Here is a 22400-nt window from a genome sequence, read left to right as displayed (position 1 = left end):
CCATAAGTATTCTGGTCTGGAGAAAATTATTGAAAGAACCCTGAGGGAACTGAGCGCTGGGTGATGGCAGGGCCACACTGTACCACACGGGATTTGCTCTAGCACAGGCCCCTCTTACAGTTGCCTAGTGCCTGTGTTCCTCTTATATGTTGAAATTAAAATAACTAAGGTGGAGCTAAATTGCGCATTTTGCCTTTGAAAATCTCCCCCTCAGTAAAGAGTGTTAGCACAATGGGCTTTTACTGGAGTGTTGTTTATTAAATATATAGCCATTTCCTAGCTGCCCCTCTAACTTTTTAATTAGTTAGCAACTTCCTGTGAGTATTATGGCCCAAAGAGGTCTCAAGGATGGAGTTGCATGAGGAGAGCTTGGCCACCTCAGGACTGGTATTCCAGGCACAGGGGCAGCACAAAAGAAATGAAGTAGAAAGGCTGGTATCGTTAATAGGGTTTGTAAGGCATCCTAGTAGAAAAGGGACCCTGGCGGCTCCAGTCAGCACTGCTGACCAGGCCATTAAAAGTCCGGTTGGCAGTGCAGCAGGGCTAAAGCAGGCTCCCTGCCTGCCCTACCTCTCTGTGGCTCCTGGAAGCGGCCAGTATGTCCCTGTGGCCCCTAGGCGCAGGTGCGGCCTGGGGGCTCCGCGCGCTGCCCCCTGCCCCGAGCACCGTCTCTGCAGCTTCCATTGGCTGGGAACTGCAGCCAATGGGAGCTATGGGGGGTGGCGCCTTTGGGCGAGGGCAGCGCTTGGAGCCTCCTGGCCACCCCTGCACCTAGGGGCTACAGGGACACAGCAGCTTCTTCCAGGAACCGCCTGAGGTAAGCACTGCCCAGCCGGAGCCCACACCCCAACCCCCTGCCTCAGCCCTGAGCCCCCTCCCCCTCCTGGGCCCCAACCCCCTGCCCCAGGTCGAAACCCCCTCTTGTACTCCAAACCCCTCATCCCTGACCCCTCATCCCTGACCGCACCCCCAGGCAGAGCCCTCACCCCCCCCTGCACCCGAACACTCTGCCCCAGCCCAAAGCCCCATCCTGCACCCTGAACTCCTCATTTCTGGCCCCACCCCAGAACTCGCACCCCCTGCTCAAGCCTGGAGCTCTCTCCCACACTCCGAACCCCTCAGCACTCCCCCAGCCCAGAGCTGCTTCCTGCATCCCAAACCCCTCATCCCCAGAGCCCACACCCCCAGCTGGAGCCATCACCCCCCACCCCAACCCCCACCCCAGACCAGTCAAAATGAGCAAGAGACCAAGGGAGGGGGAAAGCGAGCAACAGTAGGAGGGGGGATGGAGTGAGGAGGGGTGGGGCCTCGGGGAAGGGGCAGAGCATGGGTGTTCGATTTTCTGCAATCAGGAAGTTGGAAACCCTAGTCATTAACACAGTGGATTATGGGTGCATAATTCTTTAGTAAAGGAGCGAGGGGTATGGTCTAGTTATCCGAGTTGCAGCAGCCTGGATGCTAGGATCTCCTGACATCTAGTCCTAGTTCTGCTGCAATGTACTTTGGAGGGGCACAATTGCTCTGTTTCCCCAGCCTCAAGATGGGGCTAAATAAACTATGTACCCTAGCTAACCCTTACTTAGTGCTTCGCACCAGGTTTGTGAGGGTTAGTAGTTGCAACGGGCTTCCCCTCATTTTTCATGCCCTTGCTGAAACAAAACAGAGAACAGAGTTCTGTAACATTGATGCACTGAGGCCTCAGATGTCCTACAGATTCTGGATTTCAGCTAATGAGAATGGGACTGTGAATACCCCAAGTGAGAAGACTGATCTCCCCATGAAGATAAGCTCTTTGATATATTTGCATATTCTCCCCTCTAACACATGTTGTAGCTGTTCCATTTTGTATGAATATTTAACTAATCATTAGGTCAGAGAGAGAGAATGCGAGAATGACTCTGGGTATGTCTACACAGCAACTAGACACCCGTGGCTGGCCCATGGCAGCTGACTTGGGCTCAAGCTGTGGGGCTGTTTCATTGCTGTGTCACTCCTAGGGGAATTCTGTGCCAAAAAATTAAATATTCTCTGCACAATATTTTAAAATTCTGCATATTTTATTTCTCAAAATAACATTATATAATCATGCCAGTTTCAATTATTTTGGTAATTTATTTCAAAATACTTGCCAGCAATTATGTCTATAACAACAGACTCACAAAATAATTCCACCAGAAGTAGAGTTAAAGAAACTGCAATGACAACCCAGTTTCTGTTTCTCTGCCCCCCCCCACCCAGCCCAGACATCTGCACCCCTCCTCCACGGAGTCCAGCCACGGGGCACCCCCCAGCCCAGACATCTGACTCTCTACCCCCCAGAGCCCAGCTGTGGACCCCTCCCCAGCCCAAACACCCCTCCCCGCCAGAGCCCAGCTGCAGGGTGTCCCGTCCCCCCGCCCAGACACCTGCATCCCCTACCCCTGAGAGCCCAGGGATCCAGAGGGAGAAACAGCCTGGTGCTGGGTCCAGTGCTTGCATGGAGATTCCTGCACACTGCCTCCTTCCTTCAAGGCATGCTGAGAACTGCAGCTGCCGGGGTACCTCCAGCTTCCTCCCCCCACCCCCCCGCAGCATATTCTGTTTGTGAGCCGGTCTCTGCTGGGTCCAACGGCCCCTAGTGGCGGCCAGCAGCTCTGCAGCCCATTTCCAGGCGGCGGGAGAAGGAAATTCTGCGCACACAACATTAATTTCTGCGCAAATTCTGCACGCACAGCAGGGCAGAATTCCCTCTGGCTGGGGTACGGTGTAGACTTGACCCGTGGGATCCTGGGCTCCAGTACGAGCCAGGAAGTCCGCGCAGCAATGAAACATCCCTGGAGCCCGAGTTGGCTGGCACAGGCCAGCGGTGGGCATCCAGGTGCTGTGTAGACACAGGCGCTGTAGCCTGGTGGCAGGGGTGCTGGAACAATGTGTGTAGTGGGGGTGCTGAGAGCCATTGAACCAAACTGTGTCTGTAATCCCGGTATATGATGGAAACCACTTCAAGCCAGCGAGTGCAGCAGCACCCCCAGCACCCCTAGTTCCAGCTCCTATGCCTGGTGGTTAAGAAACCCACCTGACAGATGAGAGACCCAGGGTCCCCTTCCTCTGTGCCAACGATTGGATCAATAATTAAAGGGGGACCGCTTCAAGAGGAGTCCGGTGGCACCTTAAAGACTAACAGATTTATTTGGGCATAAGCTTTGGTGGGTAAAAATCCCACTTCCTCAGATGCATGGTGTGAAAATGACAAACGCAGGCATCGTACAAGGACACATGAAGGAGCGTCAAGAGGGGACCCAGCGCCTGACCCGCAGCAGGAGATTGGGGGATGGGAAGGCGGTAAAAGGGGGCTCGCATGGGAGAAACCATTTCAAGGCAGGTTTCAGAGTAACAGCCGTGTTAGTCTGTATTCGCAAAAAGAAAAGGAGGACTTGTGGCACCTTAGAGACTAACCAATTTATTTGAGCATAAGCTTTCGTGAGCTACAGCTCACTTCATCGGATGCATACTGTGGAAAGCACAGAAGATCTTTTTATACACATAAACCATGAAAAAATGGGTGTTTACCACTACAACAGGTTTTCTCTCCCCCCACCCCACTCTCCTGTTGGTAATAGCTTATCTAAAGTGATCACTCTCCTTACAATGTGTATGATAATCAAGGTGGGCCATTTCCAGCACAAATCCAGGGTTTAACAAGAACGTCTGGGGGGGGGGCGGGGTAGGAAAAAACAAGGGGAAATAGGTTACCTTGCATAATGACTTAGCCACTCCCAGTCTCTATTAAAGCCTAAGTTAAATGTATCCAATTTGCAAATGAATTCCAATTCAACAGTCTCTCGCTGGAGTCTGGATTTGAAGCTTTTCTGTTGTAATATCACAACTTTCATGTCTGTAATCGCGTGACCAGAGAGATTGAAGTGTTCTCCGACTGGTTTATGAATGTTATAATTCTTGACATCTGATTTGTGTCCATTTATTTTTTTACGTAGAGACTGTCCAGTTTGACCAATGTACATGGCAGAGGGGCATTGCTGGCACATGATGGCATATATCAAATTGGTGGATGTGCAGGTGAACGAGCCTCTGATAGTGTGGCTGATGTTATTAGGCCCTGTGATGGTGTCCCCTGAATAGACATGTGGGCACAGTTGGCAACGGGCTTTGTTGCAAGGATAGGTTCCTGAGCTAGTGGTTCTGTTGTGTGGTATGTGGTTGCTGGTGAGTATTTGCTTCAGGTTGGGGGGCTGTCTGTAGGCAAGGACTGGCCTGTCTCCCAAGATTTGTGAGAGTGTTGGGTCATCCTTCAGGATAGGTTGTAGATCCTTAATAATGCGTTGGAGGGGTTTTAGTTGGGAGCTGAAGGTGACGGCTAGTGGCGTTCTGTTATTTTCTTTGTTAGGCCTGTCCTGTAGTAGGTGACTTCTGGGAACTCTTCTGGCTCTGTCAATCTGTTTCTTCACTTCCGCAGGTGGGTATTGTAGTTGTAAGAATGCTTGATAGAGATCTTATAGGTGTTTGTCTCTGTCTGAGGGGTTGGAGTAAATGCGGTTGTATCGCAGAGCTTGGCTGTAGACGATGGATCATGTGGTGTGGTCAGGGTGAAAGCTGGAGGCATGTAGGTAGGAATAGCGGTCAGTAGGTTTCTGGTATAGGGTGGTGTTTATGTGACCATCATTTATTAGCACTGTCGTGTCAAGGAAGTGGATCTCTTGTGTGGACTGGACCAGCCTGAGGTTGATGGTGGGATGGAAACTGTTGAAATCATGGTGGAATTCCTCAAGTGCTTTTCTCCCATGGGTCCAGATGATGTAGATGTCATCAATATAGCACAAGTAGAGTAGGGGCATTAGGGGACGAGAGCTGAGGAGGCGTTGTTCTAAGTCAGCCATAAAAATGTTGGCATACTGTGGGGCCATTGGGAGACAGCCCCCCAACCTGAAGCAAATACTCACCAGCAACCACATACCACACAACAAAGTCATTATGCAAGGTAACCTATTTCCCCTTGTTTTTTCCTACCTCCCCCCCCCCCCAGATGTTCTTGTTAAACCCTGGATTTGTGCTGGAAATGGCCCACCTTGATTATCATACACATTGTAAGGAGAGTGATCACTTTAGATAAGCTATTACCAGCAGGAGAGTTGGGTGGGGGGAGTATTTTTTCATGCTTTGTGTGTATAAAAAGATCTTCTGTGCTTTCCACAGTATGCATCTGATGAAGTGAGCTGTAGCTCACCAAAGCTTATGCTCATTTCAAGGCGAATCCCAGACTGAAGCCTGCCCTTCAGCGGCCCCGGGGCAGGCCGCGGGGCAGCGATTTCTCTCTCCCCGGCCCCGGGGGAGGGCAGCGGGGTTGTGAGGGGCAGAGGAGGAGCGGGCTGGGGGAAGCTCACGCCGCTCTTTGGCAGCCCACAGCCGCCCTCCCCCGGGGCGTGAGCTCCAGGCGGGGCGCCTCAGGCTCCGCGCCAAGGCAGGCCCCGCTCCCCGCGGGCGGGGCCCGGGAAAGTCCCGCGGCGGCGGCGGCCGGCGTCACGGGAGTCAGCTGAGCTGGGCAGGGCGGGGAGCGAGGCCCCATAACAAACCCGCCCCCGGCCGTGGGAGCCTGCGGCGGAGCGAGGAGGCGGCGGCGGCGGCGGCCGGGCGCGGCCGAGGCCGAGGGACGGAGCCGTTGGGCGCAGCCAGACGCGCGGGGTCTGGAGCTCAGGTGAGCTTCGCCCTCCAGCGCGCCGCGCCGGGGGCCAGGGAAAGTGAAACTCACCCCCGCAGCGCGGCGGCGGGGAACGGGCTGCCGCAGGTGCCGCTTCCAAAGAGCGACCGCGCCCCGTCCCGCGGCACTGCGCCAGTGCGGGGAGCCGGCCCTGATCCCCAGGGGGACCCCCCCCCGCTCCCTGGGGGAGCCCGGCGCTGCCCTCCTGCCGCCTGGGCATCCCCGCGGAGGGGGAAGTGCGGGGAGCCCGGGGACGTTTGGAGACCCTGCGAGCTGGGAGCATGCTCAGCCTCCTCCTTGCTCACAGGATCCCCGGCCGTTGTGGCCATCTCGTCTGACCCCTGGTAGACCACAGGCCAGATAACTCACCCCCCCCCCGATAATTCCTATTTGAACTGGAGTATAGTGGGGTGTCTGTCTGTTTTTTACACCACAGCCACTGCGCAGTTGCCACCTTTCACACCCCGACTTTCACAATGAGCCAAAAATCAAGCTAATCCCATTTCAAAACAAGGCAATCCCTAGGAACCCCCACGCTGTATGTGACTAGAGCCCCTGGCATGCAATCTGGGACTGCGGTTGGCCCCCTGTTTCTCCCCTCCCCCACTCTCTCCCCTGCTTGCTCCCCCCCTTACCCCTGTTTGCTGGAAGCTGATTTAAAAAAAGAAGAAGAAGAAGCTACAAGCCAAAAACCACCCAACAAGCAATCACAAGCCAATTAAGCCAAAAACAAGCCCAATTTCTGTGGTGGTGTTTTTTTGGTGGGTTTGGCATGTCTGATTCACTGTTGTATGTCACCGGTCCCCATCGTGCTTCAAAATAGCCATTACTTTAAAAAATGACCGTACTGCACAGTCACAGCTCAGAGCCCTGCAGGCTTAGAGATAAAAAAAGGCACTGAGTGTTGTGGCCTTTGGGTGGAGGCACCAGGAGAATCAGCGGCGTGTTTTGTGGGTTGCTCTGTACCTCTGTAAAGAGAACCTGGTAGCAGGTGGCTGGAGCTGGGAGAGGAGACACAAAAATTACATAGTTCAAAAGTGAGGCTGAAAGACTAAATCAAGAAACAAGATCTCTCCCTGCTGTCATAAAGCTGTGACACACAGGAATGCTGCTAAGAGACTGCGCTCTCCTAGCCTTGACCCATGTCAGGTAACTGGGGCTGTGGAATAAAAGTTAAAAGTCCCATGATAAGAGTCAGTGTCCAGAGATGATTTACATCCACCTCCATGTATTTAAAGAATAAATGATTTTTACCAAACCGAAGGGGCATGAACTACTGCATTGCTAATGACTAAGGCCTACATTTTAGTCACAGGTATTTTTAGTAAAAGTCATGGACAGGTCACGGGCAGTAAACAAAAATTCACAGCCCGTGGTCTGTCCATGACTTGTATTATATACCCCTAACTAAAACTTGGGCCGGGGGCTGTGGGTGCTGGGGGGAGGGAGGGGGCAGCGGCATGCCGTCTGGGACTCCCACTGGTGTTGGGGCGTGGGCGTGAGCAGCAGTGCGTGGCCCAGGACCCCTACTGGGGGGGAGGGTTGGTGGGGCTGGCAGGCTCCCTACCCAGCTTCGCGCATCTCCTTGGAAGAAGCCGGCACATCCCTGCAGCTCCTAGGGGGATTGAAAGCCAGGGGGGCCCCCCGCATGCTGCCTCTGCCATGAGCTCTAGTGCCGCAGCTCCCCTTGGCCGGGAACTGCAGCCAGTGAGAGCTGTGGGGGCAGCACGCAGAGCCCCCTGGACCCTCTGCCTGGGAGCTGAAGAGATGTGCCAGATGCTTCCGGGGGGGTCCTCCCACCCCGAGGTAAGCGACACCCCTGCCCCAGCCCCCACCCAAACTGCTACTGGGGGGAGGGGCACGGTGGCCTGAGACTGCCCCAGCAGCGGCCGGTGTGGCTGGCCCAGGGGTTGCCTGATCTGTTCGGGCAGCCCTGGAGCCAGCTGCACTAGCCGCTGCAGAAGTAATGGAGGTCACAGAAAGTCACAAAATCTGTGACCTCTGTGACAGACACAAAGCCTTACTAATGACACATCTCTTTAGGATTGATCAAGCCCTCCCCTTTACATGACCTCAGGGTTTTGTTTCATGGCCGCCCTTCCCTTGGATGAGAAGGAAGAATTGAGATTCTCACTGGAACCTATTGATAGAACTGTTCATGTTACCTGTTGAACCCAGCACTTACAGCTCCCTACAGACCAGGGACAAGAAACTGGAGGCCTGAATTTTCTTCCCCTTTTTGCTTTTGACACTTGTGTTGCTCCACTGGAGTGACACCAGTGTGGTGAAGCGGAGATTCAGGCCATGTGACTCAAACCTGCACCATGACTGTGGAGAGCAGAAACACATAGGTATCTTTTGCTGAGCAGCTTGCAGCTATTTCTGTTCTGGATGTTTCCATATGAACAATTTCTTATAAATGGGTTGCTATTTGCTTATCTCTATTTATTTATTATTAATAATACATATTAAATATGTATAGTGCAAAAACTTTGTATGGGGCTTTACAGAGTTGAAGGCCAGGTCCCTGCACTGAGAACTTAAAATTTGTATTGGACAAAGCAAATAAAGGTAATCAAAAAAGAAAAGAATTTTAGGAAAGGGAAGGATAAAAGAGAAGGTACTATTTACTGTAAACAAATCCTAAACTCTCATTTTTTAAAATTGAGAATTTTTTGGGGCATCATCATAAGTTTCATTAATTTTGTTGTGATTATGGAGTTAGCTCTAAAATCCCTCCCTCCTTTACAATTAACTTATGTAGGTGAGAGTGAGTCATGCACCGAGCTAGGACTTAGACCCAGTTTGGCAGCCCTAGATTCAATTCCTTACTCTGATGCTGGTTTGCTGAGTGACCCTGAGCAAGTCCCTTTCCTTCCCTTCCCTGTGTCTCCCCACATCTAAAATGGGGATAACACTGGCCTCCTTTGTAAAGAGCTTTGAGATCTACAGGTGAAAAGTGCTATATAAGAAAAGGGCGGTATCTGTCCCTGACAATAGAATTACAGCCACAGGGCCACATTCCTGAGTATTTGGTTTTCTGGATTCAATAATTACATATTGCAAGCCAGCACCACTCTGACAGGGCTGTCTGTCTGTCTCTTGAGCTTGACCTCTGTGGCAACCATCAAATGCTTGGCGGTGCTCCTAATGGAATAGAAATAAATACACTATGAATTATACCATACCAGCCCTTTAACATCCAAATGCTCAGAAACTTATGAGAGGGCCTGATTGAAAAAGGGGTGGAAAGGGACAGGTAGATTAGATAATATAAGGCCAGCTGTGGTGGTTCTATAAATACCTTTTTGGTGTAGGGAGGGAAAGAAAACTTTAAAGTGCTTTTTTTTTTTTTTTAATTTAAAATAAGGTGAAAGAGGACGATATGGAGTTCAGGTGAGTGGAGATATAGATGTGTTCCATGCTATAAGGCCAACCATAGCTGTGAATGAATGAACTTTTAATGTGACATGCCTACACTATTCTATTCTAAATAGTTTTTTGTACCACACTTATCACCATAGTGTCTGAGCACCTTCCAGCAGTGGATTGAGCAATGTAACTAACAGCCGTCATGTTTGGTTCTCTCATGCTGTCCTCAGGGGAAGAAGTGTGGACAGTGGAGTGTGGTGTTTTGGTTTTTTTAAATATATATGTGTGTGTGTGTGTTTGTTGGAGAAGTCAAGTCAAGGAAATGCTCCTTGTTTTTGGAGTGGAAGTTGGTGAGGTTTATGATGGTCGTTAGTTCCTGAGGTAGTTCATTCCAAAGTCTTGGTCTGGCCTCCAAGAAAGCTGTTTCCTGCACAGAGGAGCTTTATCCTTATTGTAGAAAGTTCCATTGCACCGGAGGAGAGAAGCTGTCGACCATGGTTTTCATCCTAGAGCTTTAGCCGCTCTTTTAGATACCCTGGGCCTAGGCCATGGAGCGCCTTCTGGGGAAGGACCAAGACCATGAACTTGATTCAGTATTATATGGGGATTTGGTGTAGGGAGCCAAGAACAGGTTTGATGTGTTCCAGGGTGGATTTGATTTAAATCACTAGTCAGGAAGTCTCGATTTAATCATGGATTTCTACATAAAAGTGTATTCTTATTGGTTGTTATAACCTTAATACGTATTCTTCACAACTCAGAGATAGATATAGGTTTCATTTTTAGAAGGTACACACTATACATTTTTAAAGTGATTTATTTTGAAAACTTTTCAGATTAGTTTTACAGCTATATCAGAAAATGAATGATTGTTTGGTTATTTCATTTACCAAAGGTAATTGAAGCAGATATTTATGAAGTCATTGGGAGGTGAACTATCTACAAATCAACAGTTTAAGCATTAATATTTGGAGAATTTTCCTGCCATGCTGTATTAGGAGGAGAACATCACGAGACAGACATTTAAATTGTTTTGTTTAACTAAAACAACAACATTATGTATTCTAGATTTTTTTTCTTCAACAGCAAACCTATAATAGTTTAACAAAACAAGCATATGAATTTTTGAATTTAGTTAAACATTCAAGTTTTTTAATATCAAGTTAGTTTTTGTTAAAATTGTTTTTAACTAAAATAGTTAAATATATATTTTTTAAAACAAAAATTAAATCGACTATGTCAGCCAGATCAACATGAGAAGCTTAAAATATTGGCTTCTGCAGTTAACTCAGTCGTCTTCACCTTCATTTTCCTCTTTGTTCATAATCTGGAAAAGAAAAACAAGCGTTCCTGGTTTTTCAGGTCCCAAACGATTTCTCAATTTGGAATGAATTAGTCCAAAGGAAGAAAATATTCTTTCTACACCAGAAGAAGAAGCTACTGTTGTTAAAAGTGAGATCATCACTTCAACAGTCTCTGAATCCAAGTGCTTAAGTGACTTCCACCAGTTCACTGGTGTGCCTTTCTTTAAAACATCATCAGCAAACATATATTTCTTGAATGGTTCTTATTCCCAAACTGGGTCTCTTTTATGGCCTGCTGCCATTATAGGCTTTCCCTTCTAGTGAGAGAATGGCATGAAGGCTACACTCAGAAAGACCTCAAAACTTCTTGAATATGCTGCTCAAACAGTTTCACTTTTGTTTCTACTGCCTGTCCCTCCCTGCTCACATTTATCTCCAGACATCTTCTCCTTGTCTAGATCTATCCCGCTTGCAACAATCTTCTATTCACTGAACTTTTTGAAACTTTGCACTTTTAGAGAGAGGTAAGGTATTGACTCTGTATACACAAATTTGCAAAGGGACAATAGGGTTGAGGTCTGTGATTTCTCACCTCTATATATTATTTGTTTGTTTAAAAACATTTTTGCTGTTAACAAGCATGTTATCTCTGGAGACACAAATCCACAGTTTGAGAACTGCAAAATTAAGCATCTCTGATCGTAACTTCTAGATTGAGCACTGAGTCCCATTGGGTAGATAGAAAGATTAACCTAAATAATCTATACAGAAGCCCTTAGAACCCCATAAAATTGGGTCCCTAATCCATGAACTATTGGAACTCATTTACAAAACTTTTCTTAAACATTACATGAATATATTGTCTCATACTACAGAATTAGAATTTATAATCCTATTCCATGATGAGATATCTTTGAGCTATAATGTATCTTAATTAAAACCATCTTTAGATTGCTTTTTTTCCTCAAAAAGCATTTTATCAAAAAAATCCTATTTAAATTTAAAAAATCAGATTTTTAAAAAACATTTTAAAAAAAAAATCATTGATTTTTATCCACCCTGATGTGTTCACAGTAGTTTGTATATTGCTGAGGAGATGTGCTGCAGAGTTCTGTATCAAGGCCCAGAATTGTAGATGAATCTCTTGAACAAAATGTGGATGAAACACCCAAGTGCTGCCTGGTTTCAAGTCAAAGCCATGTGCAACTTGTAGGGGTTTGCCCCAAAATGATGATACAAGCCCACGTTTCCTGAAGGTTAATGAGTCTGGGCTGAGTGTTATGTGAGTAAACTAAATAGCTCAAGGCTCACACAGATCTTTTGCAAAAAGAAAAGGAGTACTTGTGGCACTTTAGAGACTAACAAATTTATTTGAGCATAAGCTTTCGTGAGCTACAACTCACTTCATTGGATGCAACAGCTGTAGCTCACGAAAGCTTATGCTCAAATAAATTAGTCTCTAAGGTGCCACAAGTACTCCTTTTCTTTTTGCAAATACAGTCTAACATGGCTGCTACTCTGAAACAGATCTTTTGGGGATTTATGGGGAATACTCTGTTGTGGTAAGCTCAGTAGCAACACTCCTTTGTCATGGCAGTGCAGAACGATCTAGTGGTGTATCCATGGTATGTCTCGGTTGTTGGCTAGCTGCTGGATTTTTTGGTATGCAACTCTTCATCAAGAAATTAAATTTCTCTTTGTTAATCTTATTATAGTCACTGCAGTGATGTCCAGCAAGCCGCTAAGGCGTCCTGCTGAAAATGGTGAATGTCACAAGAGTGAAACGGGAAATGGACCCCACAATCTGGCTTCTCCTACACTTGGCACGTACACCCCAGAAGAGATGGTGCAGCAGATGAAAGAGCTGATTACAGAGAACAATGAATTAAAAGGTGAATGAGAACCTGCCTTGAAATGTAGAGGCTAGATTCTCCATGGTCTTGTACCTTGTGTTGTCCTTTATACCTGTGCCAAGTGGGTTTAAAAACAGTATCAAATACGAATTCCCCACCCAACCACAGTGGTGTGGTAACATTGCACTGTGCGTAGGTGTAAATGACTACACAAGGTGTAAGGCAATACAGAATCTGCCCCATGCTATATGGTAATATTTAGGGTGATCTTATGAAATTGAATCTGTATGGAAGAATAAGGGGAAACAACCAGACTGAAGTATAACTTGGTTTCTTGAGAATTATAGAAATAGTTAGTACAGGTTTGCAAAATTAGTATGAAAATTTACCAGACCAGGCACAAAATCTGTTTGGCTATGATGATTGATAGAAAAAAAATGACATTTCCTCGTCAAGGAAACAAATGTATTTGCCCTGGTCAAGTAAAGTGTTTTTTCCCTCCTGAAGGCTGGGTTAGTGTGACCCATGGCCAGAGAGTTCCATGAGCCATTAGGCTTTTAAAGTTTATATTTCAAAACAACATTCTGTATTTAAAACTTAGATTATTAATAATTCTTATTGCACTAATCTTGCATTACTAATTACATGGGGTACATGAAGGGATACATTTCAGAGCCTTAAATCAATACTATACATAGGAATTATGTTGAGATAAAATAAGAGAGCTCTCTTGGACAGATCTTAGGGCAAATGGAAAGCTAGAGCAACATATATAATTCATCAGAGGTTAAAAAATGAAGACCAAATATCTGTACACACCTACCATTTGTCTTGCATCTTGTAAGATGTCATCTCTGTAGATGCAACATCACTAATGCTGCTCATTAATTGAGTACCACCTTTTTAGCTGTAAGAGCTCTCGTTTTTACAGCTGTCAGATTTCCAGAGTCATTAGGTCCTCTAGGATGTAAAACCAAGGGTATCTTTCGTGGTCTGGGAAGCAATGTATAGAATAACTTTATTAGTATCTTTTCAATACCAGCTGGGCAGTCCAATACCATATGAAGTAAAGTTTCAGGACCAAACTTTCGGCTCATGTAAACTGGCATAGCTCCATTGTCTTCAGTGGATTTATATCAGAAGAAGAAATAGTCCTCCGTGTATATTACAGCTCCAGCACACTTTACTATTGGAAGCTAAAGAAAAGTACATTGTGTTTGAAATCCAGTAACCCTGAAAGAAGTGAGCCTTTAAAGTGGCTCTGACTTGAAATATTTTAATTGATTTGTCAGAGCCCTTCATAATTGTATATTCTCACAAATTCATGATGTTTATAAAAGTCTTCTCACCAAGGGAAAAAATCACTATGTACAGGACAGCAATGAGGCTGTTTACTTTGTGTGTTTAACAGCACTTCGTATCTAATCAAACAGGGAAATAATATAGCAAACCACTTTCAGCCATAGTAAGCATCGGTATAACTTGTAACACTTTCAGACAGAGATGTGGCTTTCAGATTGACAGCGTGTCTTTTAAATTCAGTGACTTTTTTTTTTTTTGTGGATGTTAGAATGTATGATCCCTGACTGAGTCTGACATTTTGTGTAGTGGCCCCAAAGCTCTTTAATTTCCTTTAGCTAGATCGCTCTTTATTTAAATAAGGATCAGCACTGGCCTCTACATGTTGTTGTCACTCAAGTCAATGGAAATTGTATGGGTATCTGGGCGCTTAATTGGATCCTAAAATATCTTAGGTTTTGAATATTCAGACTGTATTTATGTAAACGTGTAGCCAGGATTTTCCAGTGAGGCTCAAGAGTATGGTCTGATTCTCCCCTGTCTTGTATCTTGTAAAGTCATTTACACCTGCACAGTATAAAAGGCAGTGGAGAAACAAGTCATGCCTCACTGGTAAGTGGTGATCTAGTGGTAACCCAAGAGATTCAGAGACCATGGACAGGTAATTTAGTGTTATGGCAATACTATTTTTTTAGAGGGCCCCAAACAAGATCAGCACCCCATTGTGCTAGATACAACAAACCTATAGTGAGAAAGTCCTTATCCCAGATAGCTGACCATCTAAATAGAAATACCCTGCTCTTCTGTGCAGAACATTGTCACTGGCCTGGCTCACTTTCCTATTTCTCTGGCAAGGGATTAGTATCTGTTCATATGTTGTTTCTGAACACTCTCTAGAAGCCATGAAGATACATAACCAAGCTATGAAGGATCGGTATGAGGAGCTTTCTGTATGGCGAGAGAAACAGAAGGAGGAGCGGGAGTTTTACGAGTCCAAGTTCAAAGAAGCTAAACATTACTTGCAAGTCAAGTGCCTTGAAAATGAAGAGCTGCAGAAACAACTTCAAAGCTTAAAAGAGAAAGAGGTGGGGTCTGAAATGGTAAATAAAAAGTGGCCCACCAGCTTTTTATTCGTATCTCTTTATTACACTGTATTTTTTAATGTTTTTTTTCCATTTTTTTGTTTTGTTTTTACTTTAGAGGGATTGTATCATAATGGAAATCATTGGACTGATTTTTTTCCAAAGGTAACTGACTTCCAGGAGATTTGAGAAATCAGGCCACAGCTGAGAGAATTAAAACTGAACTTCGGACATCTCATTCACTTTTCATTCTCTGTTCTGTTAGTCGTGTTAGTTCTTTTTCCTAGTTAGTTTTTTCCTTCTTTTTTCCTAGTTTAGTTTAGTGCTCTTGCGTTTGGGCTTCCATTGTTACAGGGGGAAGTTTAAATGCAAAAAACAAAACCCCACCAGAAACCCTTCCCGCTATTTCCATCTAACTTTTTTTTTAAGTCATAAAAATACTCTTGTTCATATTGGGCCAAATGCATCTCTGGTCTGCAGTACCTATATTTTGAGTCCATCTAAACTGCCTGTCTGCATCCCTCTAAGTAATGGGAAAAGTTGCTTTGTAACTGAGTGGTTTGAACCAGGGTAGGAGGTGGTGCTAGCTCATTGGGGTGCCTTAAGCAGGAATATTGTTGCCCCCTCCCCACATACAGGCGGCCCTCTTGAGCTGCTCAGGGTCCTAAGCAATTGCTAGGTCTGCTTATGCCAAGTGCCAGCTCTGCCCCCTGAGGTAGCTATCTAGTAGCTTGGCAACATTGACTTGCATGTATTGTCATGCAGAAGGCCTATATTGAAAAAACCTATTTAAGGTTTGTACTGGGATATGCATGTGGAGATATATTTGCACCTTCAGGTGTAGAACGTTTATTTAAAATTGATACTTCAGGGTTTAAACCAACTGTTAGGGATTAAGATGAGAGCTTCATGGGGGCAGTTTATCGCCCATCTGCCTACTAAGGGGCTTCTTGCACCTTCCTTTGAAGCATCTAGTGCTAGCCAATGTTGCAGGATACTAGTTGTTTATTATTATTAGTTTGTATTAGATGAGCTACAGATCTGATCCAATCTGGCAGTTCTTATGTTCATTCAAATTCAAAGCTGACATCTCACTGGCATTCAAAGATTGATGTCCACAAATTCACTCTGTGACCTGTTTGCCCTCTGAAATATGCTTTTCTGCATTTGACTGGTGGGCAGGACTCTTTCTTTGTCTTCCAACCCCAAAGGAGTGGGGTGTATGGGGAAATGGAGGGAAGAGAGAAATCACTATAGGGTAGAATAGAGGAGGATGATCAAATCAGAAAAGAACAAACCTCTTGTAAAAAGAATGAGAGCATCTTTTAGACAGAAAACACGAAGCGGGAGTTAGGACTCTGGTCTAACATGGGGTCTAAGATTCTGATCCTGCAATGAATTCTACATAGGCAGAAGTTATTGGGGCCCTTGGCAGGCCCAGGTGTTTGTCTGTCTAGACCTTGATGAGCTCTAAGGGAGGAAAAACTGTTCATTTTTTAATTCACAGTATGTTAAACTAGTTTCTCAAAACTCCTCTTTAAAGTGATGCTGTCAGGTCAAACTTTGCGCCAAATTAATTTTTTTTGCAAAGCCTGCCACAGAGAGAGATGTTTTTCTTTTAATATCTTATTTTGTTTCCTGTAAAAACTCTGTTCAAAAAAGCAAACCAACAACCAACTGCAGGATTTGCAAAATAAATCTTGCAGCTTTTGCCAGGGCATGAAAACATCAAAGTGACAAAGAAATTCAAGAAGTAAGACTAGATATTTTTTTTTTTCCAGGGTTAAGAATCTCTTGTGGTGGTGACCTAGGCAAGGACACTTATTACTGTTTGTGATTTCTAGCCTGACAATATCACTTAAACCAAGACTATTTTCCCTTTTCAGGAATTGTCCTGATTGTAACCTAAATTCTCTTCAGAGAGAGAATATGAAACAGTCCCTTATTTAAGATGAACTTTATTTAACTTTAACTTTGAATCCTATCTTTTTACTTTAGCATTTTCTAAAATAAAATACATCATAGCCACTTGCTGCTCATTAGGTGACCTCATGTGCCCACACAGTTTCAACTACTGATGAATCACAGATCCATCCTCTGGCCTTCACAGGCTATAAATACTAGCACTCAGAATGGCTTTGAGAGGAAAAACCCCTACACTTCTGCCTTCTTGCCAGCAAGGGCTGTGATAAGGCTACTTCCCCTCCTGGTCTGAACACAAAATCCGAGGCAACAAGAGGTGGAGGAGATGCTATATGAGGAGTGGCAGCACCAGAGCAGATGCCAGCATGGCAAAACTTTAGGAGCTGGGGAAGGTGTGGGGGGGGGGGGGAGGAACTGGGGCAAAGGATGCAGCATAGAAGGGAATGGAGGAGACTGGGGTGGGGGGTTGCCCGGAACTCATAGTGGCAGTGCGGAGGGCAGGAGGGAAAAAGCTGGGGCAGAGGGAGACAAACTCAAGGGGAAGGATTGGGAGTTGAGCAAGTCGCCATAGGGAGGGGTGGAAACTGGAGCTTAATGGTTAAGTAGAAGCCAAAAAAAGGGGTTCTCAAATCCCCCCTCCCCACCCCCAAGGAGGGAGAAGAGACTCTGGGCAAGATGTGGGGAGACTGGGGGGATTTGGAGAGGCTTTCCGAGGAAGAGATAGGAGGGAGAGATTTGGAAGAAGGGATGGGGGAAATTGCAGATGTGAAGAGAGAGCCTTCAGCAAAGAGAAGGGGAACAGGGGGAGAGATTGTAGGGAAAGGGGCAGACAGAGGGGCATTTGGAGAGATTCCAGGAAGAGAGGAGGTAGGATCCCAGATGAGTTGGAGAAAGAGAAGTGAGGAAGAAGGGGGTACACAGGAGAGGGAATAGTTTTAAGTCCAAGGAGAGACTGGTGGGGATTGGGGAATGGGGCTTAGAGTGTTGGAGTCAATGGTGGGGAATGAGGAATAAAGAGAGATTGGATTTAGAGTCTACCTATTTACATGGCCCCCACACTGTATTGTCCACTTATTTAAAATAGTCCTGTCGGCACTCTGGAATTTACCGTATTGAAGGACCTGGTGAAAACACATTTGTCTCCCTGGCATGGTTAACTTAAAATGCAGTTTGTTCTTGCAGTGCAGATAGGGGAGAACTGGGCTTAATGAGCTTGAGTCTCCTCTTGCTTACACCAGTGTAGCTCTGCTGACTTGAGTGGAGTTGCTCCTGGTTTACGGCAGTGTTGAGGAGAATCAGGTGCATGTTTCAAAACTGGGCTCCAGCCTTGCAGGAGATGGTTGCGTTATTTGATAACTTAGTTTAATGCAGTTTGATCAGAGCAAATTTTAATAGTTTATTCACTGACTTTTTCTGTGTATACCTAATGGTGTTGAGGCTGTTTGGGATGCTGTTGTGTTGTTTTTGCCTCAGCACTTCTGCTTGGGTAGCTTTGGATATCTGTTTGGTTGGCTAATATGGTGTGTATTTTACATCTTTCCCAGGGGAACTGCACAGTCGTTAGGGAGGAAATGACCCAGGAAACTAAGCAGCTGAAGACCCAGGTGGTGCGGCTCCAGGCTGAGAAGGCAGATCTGCTTGCCATTGTTTCAGAACTACAGCTCAAACTCAATGTCCCATCGACAGAGGACTCTTTTGTTGAGATCAGAATGAGTGTAAGTTATTGGGAACAAACCATTAACAGCACCATATTTTTGCTTCAAGAAGTATCAGTTGGCCTATTGCAGGAAGAGTATGGAGAGCACAATCTGAAAAGTTTTTGTGGTTCAGACAGGATATTTTTGAGGGCAAATTTCTGTGAGATCCATGAGGGATTTAGCAGTGCAGTTTCCTGTAATGGTAAATGCACAGCTCAGTCCCTGTGCAATGTGTTGAAAAGACTGTATGCCACTTTGAGAGGGGGGCTAACAACCCCAGCCCTAATAGCTGCAACACAGGTTGCACAGAAGTGCATGAGTGAATAACATACTGGTTTGTGGTTTGTTTGGTTTTTTTTTTGAATAACTGACTTTCCTCTGGGGATGATTCTTTAAAGGGATTTTTGTCTACTTTCTCCTATAGTAATGAGGGCCCTTATGCATGTGTGCGTGAGGGCTGGAGAACTAGATGGCGTTTCTGTTCTCCATTCTCTCCTGTTCAGTCTGTGTCTTCCACACTGTGCTGACGCCACTCCAGGCAGATGCCTGGAGCAGGCATTGCATACCACAGGTTCACTTTTGTGCTGTGTTTAGTTCAGGGGAAACTTGTATGTGTGGGTTTTGGGTTTTCTCCCCCCTTCCCCCTTCCTGGTGGCAGGGAAAGGGTTCCATTTTCTGTTGACAGAAATTAGAGATGCTGTCAAACTCAATTTAGCTCAAATTTTAGATTAGCACAGTTACAGCACAGAACTTTTGAATGAGATAGAGAAAGCTACTTCTGCTATCACCATTGAATCTACGGAGGCTTCTTCCTGGACAAAATCAATAGTTTCTTGATCATTTTTATGGTAGTGGATCCATGTCTGGAAGGGCAATCGCTGCGTTAGGCTGAAAGGGTTTAATTCACCCTCACTCACTGGGGAATTCTAGAGTTGCTGGGGAAGCTTCAAGCCGTGAGCTCAAATTATGCCCCATTATGGCTACAAAATTCAATCAGGAAGGCATTGGGCTATATATTGGCAGGGAGAAATTATTCCCTATGGGAGGGCAAGTTGTTGGCTTCCCACAAATGAGTGGTTGTTAGACCTATACTGGAAGTCATCTCTGATATTGATGAGCATGTCAACTGCCTGATCTCTGATTTTTTTGCTAGGGAAAAAATTAGTGGCAAAAGGTTGTAGGGGGAAGGGATGGCTCCTCTGTTGTCCTTCTCATTTGATCTGTACTAATGGGATGGCCAGAGTACACATTAAATATTAACTTTTAAAATTTCCAAATGTGAGATTTATTCCCTGGAATCTTGTGTAGTTGTGTTGTCATGGTGTGATTCTTCCTCAGCTTTCTCTTATTCAAAAAGTAAATGAAATAAAAGCAGATACGCTAGCTAGTGACAACTTGGAAATATCAAAGCTAATATTCTTTTTATCCCCAACAGGAAGGAGAACCAAATGCAGCTTTAAAAGAAAATCAGGATGTTGTTAATGACCAAAGAACCAACAACGCAACTGCCTACATGTATGTGGATTCTGGTGCTGTTTCAAGCTTGAGATATATAATTTTTTTTAAACCAAAATCACAGAATGTATTGCTTAAGACTCCTCCCACAATTCTATCTTCACATGAACTTTATGCCTGAGGCTTGTTTCCTTGCTGAACTTATACTACTTTATAGGTTTAGGCAGCTGATACTATTAAAGTTTCCATTTTGGATGCTGCCCAATTTAGTAGCAAGAACTGTCTTAGATAATCCCATGTGACATGCTAGCTACGTTTCAGTAGCACATAATGTGATTCCTATACATCCTATCACAAAATTTGGGGAGTATGAATGTAATGAATACCCAGACACACACTCCCAAGCCACAAGAAGAGGAAGGTTGTGTCCTATCCCAGGAAAGTCAATTTCCCTATTACTTATAGTGAGGTCTCACATTTGATGTCATGAACTAATATGTTTTCCACTAGCATAATCTGACTTAAAGCACTTTATGGGGGTGAAATACTACAGGATTTATTGGCTCAAAAATAAGGCAATTTTAATGAAAATGTAATTTTATTGGGATTTTGGGGTAGGGGAGGAATTGTTTTGTAGAGAGATGTGAAATTTTGCATGTTTAATTGGAAAAACAGCCATTTTGTGAAGACATCCATCATGAAAAGCAACACTTTTGGTTCCACAAAATGACCCATAATATACTTGTGAATATTTTAAATGTCAGATTTCTGTTTTTACATGGACCTACTCAGTTAAGTGGTTGAATACATCCTCCCTCTTGTTGTGAGCTGTTTTTGAAGTGGTGCTTGAAGCAAGAACTGCACTCATGGTCATGGAGCCAGATCTTGAGGATCATGGGCTGCCACTATTTTAGCCTTTTGGCAAGACTCATTTTTTGGGTGTCCAACTTGAGACACTCTAATGGGGCCTGACTTTCAGAGAGCTGGTTCTCAACAATTTCTGAAAATGTGGTCCCTATAAAGTGTCAAGCTGAGCATCCAGAATCACTAGTCACTTCTGAAAATCTTGGCATTCAGCTGGGCGAATGGTGGACTGTAAAAATTAATTTGTAATCACCTGTACTAATAGCATGTTTGATCAAAGCAGGAGCAGATCTGTGGATGAACCAAAGAATTTGGAATCTGAAGAGCTTACTGTTAGCCAACTTCTTTGTTGCCTTAGAAATGAGACTCAGATGAGAGAGAGCCTTGAAAAGGAACTTCAAGAACACAAGGAGAGGTATAAAATAGATGGTAACAAGTATTTTGAATTGCAACCATTATCCATCAGAGCCATTTCAGCCAAAGCTACCAAACCCGTGGGTAGACAGGGACAAGCTCAAACGTCAATATGATGTTGACAGTAGTATACAGGCTGTAGTACATGCTGCTGTGCATTGACCGATATTTATCTCATAATGACTCCTTTATTGTAGCCATGGGAGTGGTAAATCACAGGTTCTCTTCTTCTATTTTCTACTCCTGTTCTCTTAATTCTCAACACAAAGCAGTTCAGGATCCTTTTCCCGTTGCCCCCTCTGGGCTTGCAGTTTCCCAAAATTGAAGTGAAATGGTGTAATGGATATTTGAGGACATTTTAGCTCATGAATTGCTCATGCACTGTCTCTGCAGTTTTCCAATGAAATATTCTCATGGTGTGATGTCCTTTCTATGGGACCTTGGGCAAGTCAAATTTTATATAGTGTGAATAATAGTTACTTCACAGGGCTTTAATTCTTTAAAGTTTGAGACTCTCAGATACATTATTTTTGAAAGCTCCTTAGAAATGCCTAAAATAAATTTAATTCCAGATACCTAAAGCGAATGTCCCAGATGAGACCTGCATAAGCTCAGTCACATTGGTGTAAATTGGAAGTAACTGTTCAAGTTACTGGAATTTCACTGGTGTGAGCCGAAGCTGCTCCACAATTGCCATTTTGCAAGGACAGCGTGAGATCTGTTTGGAGTAGACACTATACCAGTGCAAATCAGTCACATAATGATTCTAAACGGCCTTCCTAGAAGTGATAACAAGCTTTGCCAATAGCCAAATTACTTTCTAGATATGTCTACACTACAGTTAAACACCATGCAATTAATCACCTCCAGCTTGAGCCCAAATATCCACACCGCAATTAAACAGCTCCATGGCCAGAGCCCCTCAGGCTGACATGGCGAGCCGAGGGTGTTTAATAGCAGTGTCGACATATCCTCAGGATATGTCTACTCAGTAGTTTAAGTTGGTTTTTTTTAGTGTTGGCAGGTGTACCCATGCTGGCTTTAACCTGGCCAGCACAGGTAACAATAGCAGTGAAGACGCAGTTGTCACAGGTTGCCGCATAGGCTAACTGCCCCAGTAAAAGCCTGCCTGGGGCACTATGTACTCAGGTTGTTAGCCCACACTGGAGTCCATGCTGCTATATTAAAGCTAGTATGGGTGTACCTACCCACAGTATAATTTGCACCTTAATTTGCAGTGTAGATGTATCCTCAGAAAAGTGTGAAATTTTCCTTACCATTTGAAAACCTCAAAGGAAAAAATAGATTCAGAATTAATATTTCTGATCGTGTTCCCAACTTCCAAGAGACACAAGGGACAGATGCATCCATACCCATAGAAAAAGATTTTTGGAAAGTAGCTTTCATTTGTACTGTGACATGATCACTATGAACAATGATCACTA

General features: G+C 44.9%; 1 protein-coding gene across 5 annotated transcripts in view; it reads left to right on the top strand.

Moving 5' to 3' along the window:
• Positions 1-5449: 5449 nt before the first annotated feature.
• The window catches only part of OPTN (optineurin), a 42453-nt gene continuing 25502 nt past the window's right edge, over positions 5450-22400 (top strand). For 2 of the 5 annotated variants that reach the window (XM_073328746.1, XM_073328745.1), the window contains exons 1-6: positions 5450-5689; positions 12084-12260; positions 14418-14620; positions 18070-18240; positions 19658-19737; positions 20822-20956. In XM_073328746.1, the coding sequence (XP_073184847.1) occupies positions 12095-12260; positions 14418-14620; positions 18070-18240; positions 19658-19737; positions 20822-20956 (755 nt within the window). In that variant the 5' untranslated portion in view covers positions 5450-5689; positions 12084-12094. The remainder of the gene's footprint in view (positions 5690-12083; positions 12261-14417; positions 14621-18069; positions 18241-19657; positions 19738-20821; positions 20957-22400) is intronic. The other 3 variants (XM_073328742.1, XM_073328744.1, XM_073328743.1) reach the window with 3 other exon arrangements.

This window comes from Lepidochelys kempii, chromosome 1, assembly GCF_965140265.1.
Source record: "Lepidochelys kempii isolate rLepKem1 chromosome 1, rLepKem1.hap2, whole genome shotgun sequence".
Classification (NCBI taxonomy): domain Eukaryota; kingdom Metazoa; phylum Chordata; order Testudines; family Cheloniidae; genus Lepidochelys; species Lepidochelys kempii.
Note: the sequence above shows the minus strand (reverse complement) of the source record. Positions and strands in the feature narration are given on the sequence as shown.